Consider the following 10,548-nt stretch of genomic DNA (forward strand, 5'->3'; position numbering starts at 1 on the left):
AAATAATAATCAAAAAGCTTGATAATTTAACAAGATTATTTATACGACACATGATGCAGAAAATTAACAATCAAAGCAGTTAAATTCCTATCATTTCAAAAACTGAGAAAATGAGCAACTGAAATCTCGTTAGGAAATACTTTTAAAATGACTGAAAACCCTTTTAAAGAAATCGTTTTTGAGTTCCAAAAGCACTTGAAATGCTTCCTGCAATGTTTGGAAGTGTTTTCAGAATTGGTTCCAAAAACATTTTCACTAAAAACACTTTCAACAATTTTAAAGACACGTCCAAACGAACTTAAAAAAGTTGTGAAAGTGAAGATACATACAGATAAGAAACTAAATGAACAGAAAAGTGCTAACCCCAAAATCCCATTTTTCTTGAGAGCAATTTCACCCCTAAAAACTTTGCGCCAGCACCCAGCACATTTATCCACTCAAGTGAACAGTGATAGATCCCAATGAACAGTAATAGGTCAAATCATTTCCACCCCTAAAACTAAATAGCCTAGTCAATTTTATTAAAATTTTATTAATTTTTATTATAAAATAATAAAAATTAATAATCTGATTTTTAATTTCTGAGTTTCTCCCCACAACTGCTCCTCGGACCAGAGCACGCCAACCCACACCCCCCCCCCCCCCCCATCTCCTTCACTCCTCGCTTCCTCTCCACCGCCCTCCGCGGTCCGACCCTCCCCAAATCGGTCGACATCGGCGCTTGGGCTTGCCAGCTCCAAACGCGCCGCCTCTGGACCTACGCCCTAACCTTCAGCTGCATCGCCACTTCAACTTGACGTCATGTAGGCCGGTCCCAAGATCTGTCAATTTTGGGCTGGCCTGGATACCAGTTTGGGTTGCGTGCCAGGCAATCCCGTGGACTGGAGAAACTTCCCTAGGTGCTGGGCCATTTTTTTGGCTGTGTGCCGGCCTATCCCACTCACGGTGGAAGTGCTCTAAAACCTTGACTCGCACGGCACATGATATTCATCGGCTTTCTCTAAAACCCTAGACAGATAATGCCTCTCCCACTAGCACGGCCTCGCACAGCACCAGTTGCGAGGATGTTAATTTAGATTTAAAACACTTTATTCTATCAAATATATTTCACCTTCGCTGAAATACCCCTCATAATTATTAGTAAGATATCATACATGGTATATAGTTTTGGTCATTTATCATATTTATCGACAATATTTTTGGATAATTTTCACTTTATTACCTTCAAGTTTCACAAAAATCACACTTTACTAACTGCTAAGGCCACTGGGAATCTGCAAATTCCCACAACCATTGCTAGTCACCAGACATACTCTTGTCATTGGTTCGGTGCTGGTTTGTGCAACGTCGCGAATCATCCAATTCTTTGAGAGTTTATATCAATGCATCAAGAAGAAATGTGGTAGAGGATGAAGTTGAATATAAAACAGAATTTCCCTCACTAAACATATCCTTAACAAGATCTCTAAATTTGGAAACCAAAATGCTTGGATGTGTTAATGGATCTTTCATTGAAATTCAATCCCATCCGATGGACTTTTGGTCAGTTCCATACATTTGTTTTTCCTTTGGAGTTCCATTTCATACTTTCTAGCATGCTTTCGAACTATGAGAATTGCAAATAATTATGACTGATGCGAAGAAAGGAGTAATTTCCCATTCGAAACAAGAGATCCTCAGAAGCATTTCCGATGAACAACAGAAGGTCCAGTTTCATCGTAGTCTGCTTTTGTTACATGTTGATTCTGTGGGAACACAACTTTGGCGAGTATGGCACCTCCCACCCACGCTGAATACATTGATAAATTTTCTGGCATATACTCCGGAGGCTGCATTGAACCCGGACCAAAAAACGATCAGAAGAAGTTAGCAGTCCAGTTAGTACAGAAGAAAGTGTTGTGGAAATGTTATGTAGATCATAAAGTATCTTGCTCCCATAATGTTCAGTCCGGGTAATAGAAAGTGATTCAGTGATTGCTTACAGGACCAATAACTCAAGACCATGCAATAACAAAGTATCCAAAATTTAAGTACGCTATACACCAGATCAATGCAATTCCTTTTTACTAATGGAAGTGGTAATAGCACTTTTTTCAGTAGAGATACACTGGTAACAAATCGACCAATAACATTTCCATTAATTAATGTCATACATAATCAAATTAGACGACTTTTTGGTATCCAGTCAAAGTCTTCATGTCGAGAATCACTTCCAACTCAATGAACATGTTAATCATTTTAAATCAGAGTTCAAGGCTGAAGCATAAATTCTATCAAATATCATGGTAGCAGAAAGAAAATATATAATCACGAGTGCATGAGTACAAAAATTTATGAATTTCCTAAGCAAAAAGAATGGAAACGCCAAACACCCAACTGTCTGAGAGAGAATAATGAAAAATTGATGAAACAATACAATAAGACATCATAATCACTAGTTCACATGTAGCAAATAAGATAGGGAAATGCCATAGCAGAAACTAACACAACCTCTGGACTCTGAACTATATGCAGCCTCAGAAACAGTTAGGAGACTGACTATAATTACGTTTAGAGTATGTGGACCTTAAATGTTACGTTGGAAAGCTTATTTCATAAAGATTATTAAGAATTTGCACTTCCTATACAGGGTTCTGATTGCAGTAAACATATAGGTACGATGCAATGACTCGTGAAGATGACATTGTGTGAAAGAAACTTGACTATTTCCCCTAATCACTGTCAGAGATTTTGCCTGGGAAGAATTGAAATTCAAACCTACCCCACCTGAACTCTGAAGCTAAAACCTAAGTGCAGTTTTAATGGTAAAATAAATTACCTTAATTAAAGCAGGACGAACAGCAGATGAGCATAGACCAGCTTCTTTCTGAAACCTTTCTTCAAAACCTGCAATAAACAGCAATCAAAGTGCCAATACAATTACAGAACCAAAAGTTCCTATTCTTTTGAAACAAGGACAAACAAATTTCGCCATGCTCCTATATCTGTTGCCTTGTACTGTAATATACTTCCAAAGAAGAGTCATGTATAAGGAACTCTGAACCCAAGGATTCCCATAACTTGGTGAATCCATTTCTTAAAACGATATGGATGACAAGGATAACGAAACCAACCAAAGAAAGGGCTCCCAGACATTTATACAAAAGAAGTCGTCTAACAAGAGTATTCAACGAAAGAAGAAAAGGAAAAATAAAGAAGAAAATATATTGTACCAATTAGTAATTACTGTATCTGAAGGGCACAGGCATCGGCAACAATAAACTCACCAGTCATAGAAGCAGTGCCACCACACAGTACCGTATTTTCTAGCAATTGCCGGTGATTATCAGACGATACTGTTGAAATACAACGAACAAGCTGCTCCACAATTCCATGAGCTTCTAAACCCAATATGGATGGTTGGAATAGAGCCTCACCAACAGTATATCTTTCTCTTCCAATCGTAATAACCTAAACCAATGACCAGTATTACATTAAAGTCATTATACATGTAAAGCATCACAACAATTTGGGAAAGAAGATTTACGGAAAAGAAAATGCTATGCTTTGGAATAAACAAGAACTGTGACCTAAATGCCTTGAGATGGGATTGCTGTCATCTTGCGTTCACATTTTGAAGAATAAAAAAGAAAATGTAAAGAAGGGATAAAGAAATACAAGTTAAAGGACATATATCTAAAGAATAGAAGTGTTTGAATGTATACTGGATCTTGTTTTTAGTATTCAACATGTAAGATTAGAGAAGATTTCAGTGAGGATAACTTTCAATAAACTCGTTAACATGTATAATTAACACATCATAGATTGAAATCAAACAAAACAAGATAACTGCGATAGGTGCAAGCCAGTTACAGCATAAATAATAGCAAATTACAGGGAATATATGACATACTGAAGTCAACATATCCTCCTAACTGAAATATGACAAACAAGTTATGTGCTATCCGTGTCTTCTCCATCTATCCATATCATAATTTCAAAAAATTAACCATACCTGTCCATCAGGAAGGGTATGCTGCTCTATCTGGCATGAATTTTTGGTCTTTTCATAAGCAAGTTCATCTTCAGCACAACATGAATATTGCTCTTTTATTTTCTCAATATCAGACATCTTGATATTAACTAGAGGATTAGATTTCCCAAGCTCTTCAGCAAGTAATTTCGTCAAATCAGTACCTCCAATTTCAAACCTCCTTGAGGCAATGTGCTGAACAGCACCTTCAACGACTGGTGCAATATCTGTTAAAAATTGGCCAAAAATACAGAAAAGGCACAAATAAAAAATAAATAAAAAAATCAGTTTGCTTACATTATCATATCCCATATTGACTCACTACCTTACACAGAGAGTCCAATGCCATTAATAGGTCAGGTGTGTTAAGTAAAACTTGCAAGCTTTAGTTCAGCTACCAATGCATCTTTCATGACCATTATCATCATATGGTCACCTAATGCACACTATGTAGATGGTTATAGCTTGGCATAGCTATCAATTATCAATAACATATTTTGGTCTTAATATTACAAGATCTGTACATGGTTCAAATCACTGATTGTATGCTAGATAGGATAAACTGAATTCTGTATATATAAATTTATTATTTTATATTGCATATGACTTGGCCTGCAGTATAGAAACGAAAGAATAGTTTAAAGAACTCTATGCATTCAATAAACAAGATTCCATTAACTAATAAAGGTTCCCTTCTGCAAGGTATATAAACCTATTTTTCCATGGCCAATATCAACAGTGCATCCCGAGATGCGTCCTACAGCATAAAGTGACAATACTGCTTGCTCTGATGCATAGAAGCCCGAAATGTTAAATGTTTCAAACATCAGTTGCACCAACTGCTCTCTGACAGCCTGGGAGAAAAAAAATTTTTGTTAAAGAAATATATATTAGCTGCACCAAAACAATAAGGAGTTATGTAGAACCGGCAAGTTATATTTCTAGGATTTTTCTCTCTAGAGAGATAACAAGGCTTCCTTACTCCTTACAATATTTTTCTCTCTAGTGAAATAATGTCAGAAACTGATTCACAACAAGCAAACTTGAGGCTACAGAAATTTATTTTTAAATATATTTAAACAAGAATACGCAGGAACATTTATAATATCATGATCTGAAAGTTAACTTTGACAGTGTGCTCAATGGAACCAGCATAGACTTATAACAGATAATACATTGACTTGTTAAATAAAACTATATAAAAATAATAAAAACCGTGAAAATAACCACTGTAATGATTTTCAGCCAAATATTGCATAACGACATATTAGCTAACCTTGGGAGTACAAAGTGGATCGGTAAATAATATCTGCCCTTCGTTGCCCATTTCCCATCCAAGTCCAGTATATAGAACATGATGCAATAGGTCTTCCATGGCATCCCAGTCAGTAATAAGGCCTCGCACAACTGGATCAACAACGATATCTTCAAGTGATGAACTATCATTCATCGATCCATCATCAACCACGCGTTTCATTTGGTTAGGAATTATCTGAAGCATATGAAAGAAGATAAACGTTAAAGAAAAAAAACAAAAAAGAAAGAAATGAGTATTAAATTACAGCGATATCATCAGCTACTTCTGGATTAGTTGAATAAAATTTTCATTATGTACAATGCAACCATTAAATTAAGTACAAGAGAGTCACTTCTTCCTTTCCAAATATGCAATTTAGATAGAAAAATGATTTTCATAGTAAAGTCCAAAAAAATTGTTGGTCTTTGTATCCGAAGAAAGAAAATTTTCTTTTCTGATTCTTATATTCAAATTAAAACAAAACTTTACTATGAAAAACATCATCCTTTATTGTTTTGAAAGCAAAATTTTCTCTCTTTTGCCGGATAAAGACCATGACCTGAAAGTCACTATTTGATTGATTTTCTTTTCCTCAAACTTCCCAACACCCACAGATTAATTGAAAAGTTGAGAGCATATCAAGCCCAAATTACCTTGAAATTGAATAGAGACAAAATCAGCTGGAAGCTGAATATTAAAGGAAAACTAATGAAAAAGGCTTGAAAACTTTGAGTTTTAACGATAAGGACAAAATAAAGGGTAAAGTGAATAGTACCATTAGCTGGAAGCTGAATATTAAAGGAAAATTAATGAAGAGGGCTTGAAAACTGTGAGTTTTAACGATAAGGACAAAATAAAGGGTAAAGTGAATAGTACCAAGATTGACTTTTTAGTGTAAAAATGTGATTTTTCGTTAAAGTGAACAGTACTGGGAGTTTTTCGTTAAAGTTCCCGAATATTAATACTTTTTCACATACAATAAGTAAGAAGTATTTACAAAGGTCAATATCAATGTCTATACGAGCCATATACAACTTCCACGAAAACAAAATTATACTAGAATACAACGAAAATGATGTGCAAATTCATCATTTATGACAGAAAGAGTCAACTCTTTTTTCAGCTCTGGTTCTGGAATATATTTTTAACATTGTTGGGCTGGAAAATGGTGTGCAAACTGCAAAGGCATCATTTATGTGCAACTTCATTAGAGTTAAAAGTAGGATAGGAGGAGGGATATACATGTGATAACACGAGATTGTTGGGAAGGAGGGAAATGAAAGTAATAGTAAGAATCAATTGGAAGTTTGACAATGTACGATTACCATGCCAGCTTTGCTTCTGGAATATATAGTTTGGACAGTTGAGATATATTAAGATTCCCATCAGACCAATAACAGCACGAGTTATTTTACCTAAAGCGTGCACATACATGACGATAGTCTTCAGTATGCAACTTGAGTGACACAATCATCTACTCAACACACCCTAATACAACCATAAAAGTTTCATTTCCTACTAGAGCAAAAACAAAATTAATGAGAGAACTAACAACTGATGAGCAACAAGAGGATATCCATGCCACAGGGGTGCAGGAAAAAAAAAAAAAAAAAAAAAAAAGGAGGAACTCTCATAACTTAAGTCGCTGTTCTGCTGAAATATTAATTGGACCTACAGAAAACTACAATTTTCCTTTTCTTTCTCACAACTTTCCCAGAAACCAAACAGATTCTTCCCCCCAGAGCCATGGCTAGTAAATTTTCCAACTAAAAGTTTCCGACTTTAACAAATCAAAACAAATCCTAGCTGGCCCCACGAAAGTCTAAACCAACAAACAATCCCAAGCTTTCGCATTTGGAATTTTCCATTTTTCCCAAAAAAGCAAAAAAAAAAAAAAAAAAAAAAATCCAAGCAACCGAACAGAAAATTACAGCAAGGATAAAAAATTAAAAAAAAAAGGTCTTAAAGCTCGTCTCTTTGCTTTCTTAAATAGGAAGTGAGACCGAGAAATTGAAGCATATGATGTGATAATTACCATGGAAGGAGCTTGATCGGGAATGGCGGGTCCGGCTTTCAGAAGCTTGGAGCCGGCATCGACCACAACAGCCTCCATTCTGGTCTTCTAAAACCCTAACCCTAGAATTTGAAGAAACAAAGGGGATTTAGCTGAGCATTTGAAATGTAAGAAGCTCTCAGTATTGAAGTTTAAGAGACTAGTACTCCACTTTACCCGTTTTCTCTGTCTGCGAGCGGGCAACTGCGGTGTCTGTACTTTTCAAATTTCACAAGATTGTGGTAGGAACGGTAGGAGCCCTCTCTTTCTTTTTTTTCCTTTTCTATTATTTATTTTTGTGGGATCTGATGGACGAGAAGATGTATATGTGGGACCGGCACATTTGGATCTTGACACGTGTTAGTAAAAAGTTCTTTATATTACAAACTGATGCTAAGAAAATAAGAGTGTGTATGTTTCCCTTCACTAGCCCTCACTGAATTGGACTGGACTAGACTAATAGTTAGTCCAATTCCATGTTTGTTACTTCACTAGAGTAGCTTTAGTGGGAGTAAGCTGGACTCGTCTCGACTAAGGACAATGCTAGACGGTCTTAGCGAGAGACGTCGTGAACCATGGGACTAGCTAATCCCTTTGATCGCTTTCTGCTCGCGTCCTTTACTCTCCTCTTTGCCCGCGTTCTCTCCCTCTCTCATCGTCCCCAACCCTGAATCATGAACAAAGACCTCGATTCAAACTTCAATCGGAGAACTCACGAGCTTCGTCGTCCGATTCACCTCCGCTCAGACCAAGATCATTGGTCGCGCCCTCCGATTGGGCTCCTTCCTCCTAGACCTCAATTTTCGACAACAAGGACTCCGGGCTCCGTCCTCCTTGACCTCTTCCACTGCTACCTTTGCTCCGTTTTGCCCCTTACATCTCCTTCTTCCCTGCTTCCCACAACTAGAAAACCCATAAAAATTAAACCCAGAAAACCCAAAAAAATTGAACCTAGAAAACCCAGAAAAGGGAAAAGGGAAAGAGACAGTGGCACAAATAAAATGGTAGAGAAAAAGGAGAGGGGATGGATGCAGTGGGTGGACCAAAAAATGAGAATGGAAAATGAATGGTAGAGAAAGAAGAGAGGGGACGGATGCAATGGGTGGACAAAAAAAAATGAGAGATGAAGATGATTCTAGAAAGGAAGATGAAATGGCAGAGAAAGATGAGGGGGGACGGATGCAGCGGGTGGATAGAAAAATGAGAGAAGAAGAAGATTCTAGAAAGGAAGATGATAATTTAATAATAAAATATTAGTATATATAGATTAAATTAATGATAAAATATTGTAAATATAAATTTAATAATATAATATATGAGTCTTGCTTTTTAGTCCGACACAACATCAAATGCTTCACTAAATCAGTCAAGCTTAGTCTATTCTAAGCCAATTCAGCTTAGTCCCTGAAGCTAATCCAGTCTGAGATAGTTAGGTGCAACAAACGCACCTTAAATATTTAATTCCAAAGAGAATCTACCTAATAATGTCACTTGTCATTACAAATTAGCAAAATATGATGGTAGCCAATATCAATATGGATTGAAGATAGGCCCGATTCAGTCATATGACTTGAAATCAATACAGATAAAATGTGTGCACCAATTGTGATACTAAAAATTTGGTAACTATTTAAAATAGGACTAATCAATCATATTCATTTAAAAACTAAAATTTTAATAACATTAATTGAACAATTAAATGATTTATAATTTGATTGAATTTTGTGCAGAGTTAATATGTAAAAATGACCTAAAAGTTAGAGAGGTTTTTTTTATCAAACATACTGTGCAAAATGAAAAGGAGAGCTAAGAAGGGCAAAGTGAAAAAGTTGCTAAGATCCCTTCCTTCGCTCTTCGTTTAGTTTTGAAGTAAGATAAATCTCCTTTGTAAAGATGTTAATGAATGCATAATGTTTTCCTAATTACTAAGAGAAGGAAACCAACCAAACCAAACTAGATCGACTACACAGATGCATTTGGTACGGTTATTCTATTAGTTTATTATTCAATCTGCAGTTTGAATCCTAACCCGAACCAACCGCACCTTGCCCAGCCCTAAAAATGTATTTATCAATTTTTGGTATATGAGTAATGAGAGAGAGGACAGGAAACAGACAATCAGTAGATTCAGTAGCTTAAATTTATGTACATATCAACAAAGTTGTGAACAGACTTATGCACTATCAAATAAGAGTTGCTGCAAATGTCTTGTAGTTATTGCATGTATGGTCACCCCGCATACTCAAAGGTTCTCCGAGACTATACAAGTTCATGTCCACAGAAAAATTGCCATCGGGGGTGGCACTAACTGGCTCCCCATCCTCAACCAAAATCAAATTGTGGCCTTTAGCCGTTTAGCGCCAATAGGGAGCACAACATCACTTTCCTTGACAGAAAGGGCTTCAATCACTGATTTCGAAAACTCAGCTAAAAGGGCTTCTAGAGAAAGATACCTATTATCGTAACTATCATGAGAAGTGAATTTCACATCCAAAACCGGAATATCCACCACAGAAGCAGCAAGGGAAAATTCAAGGATATTCTTCAAAGTATCATTGTCAGAATTCTCTTATGCCACTTACTTTGGAAGAGTTAAATCAAAATATGTACTAGTAACTTTCTTTGTGTTATCGTATCCATCATCAATCTGATGTTGAGGCAACTCATTTTGGACATCAGTGTTATCAGGGTTCGAAATGTTGCTTATCTTAGTGCTGACATCTCCATTTTCAATATCTTCCATTTTTTGACAAAAATCAGTTTTAGGCATGTCATGATTTGATAGATCAACTACATTCTCAATGCTCTTGTCATCATCAAGTTTACCTTCTTCTCCATCCTCAAAATGCTGGTCCAGTCCATCGACTCTAAGTGTTTTATCAGTGTGCTCATCATTCAGTGATCTTATCATAAAATTTTCCTCACCCTTTAAAGAATTTTTCGTCAAATCAGCAAGTGAACCTTTTATTGTTAGAATCTAGAGACTATGATGTCTATTGTAAGGAATGAATCGAAAATGAAGATGACGTTTCTGGAGCAATCTCAGAGAGTTGCAGAAAGAATATTCACAGAAGGATACTTTCATTTATTTATTTTTCACTTAGCACACAAGACATGTGCGAGAGTAATACCGTTGGGAAGAGAAAATGATTCTCTCTCACAAAGTTCAATCTCCACCATTCATGT

General features: G+C 36.3%; 1 protein-coding gene across 2 annotated transcripts; it reads right to left on the reverse strand.

Annotated features, from left to right (window-relative positions):
• Positions 1 to 1,456: 1,456 nt before the first annotated feature.
• Positions 1,457 to 7,659, reverse strand: LOC137734818 (actin-related protein 7). Of its 2 annotated transcripts, XM_068474109.1 has the most exons (8): positions 7,540 to 7,659; positions 7,345 to 7,445; positions 5,289 to 5,504; positions 4,725 to 4,866; positions 3,995 to 4,239; positions 3,267 to 3,450; positions 2,819 to 2,886; positions 1,457 to 1,829 (listed from the first exon to the last, which is right to left on the reverse strand). In XM_068474109.1, exons 2-8 carry the CDS (start codon positions 7,420 to 7,422, stop codon positions 1,677 to 1,679), a joined length of 1,086 nt encoding a protein of 361 aa, XP_068330210.1. In that variant the 5' UTR covers positions 7,423 to 7,445; positions 7,540 to 7,659; the 3' UTR covers positions 1,457 to 1,676. The 2 variants fall into 2 exon arrangements, with proteins under 2 accessions (XP_068330210.1, XP_068330211.1); XM_068474110.1 differs by lacking the exon at positions 7,540 to 7,659 and having other exon boundaries at positions 7,345 to 7,533.
• Positions 7,660 to 10,548: the final 2,889 nt, after the last annotated feature.

Source organism: Pyrus communis, chromosome 5 (assembly GCF_963583255.1).
Source record: "Pyrus communis chromosome 5, drPyrComm1.1, whole genome shotgun sequence".
Lineage (NCBI taxonomy): Eukaryota > Viridiplantae > Streptophyta > Magnoliopsida > Rosales > Rosaceae > Pyrus > Pyrus communis.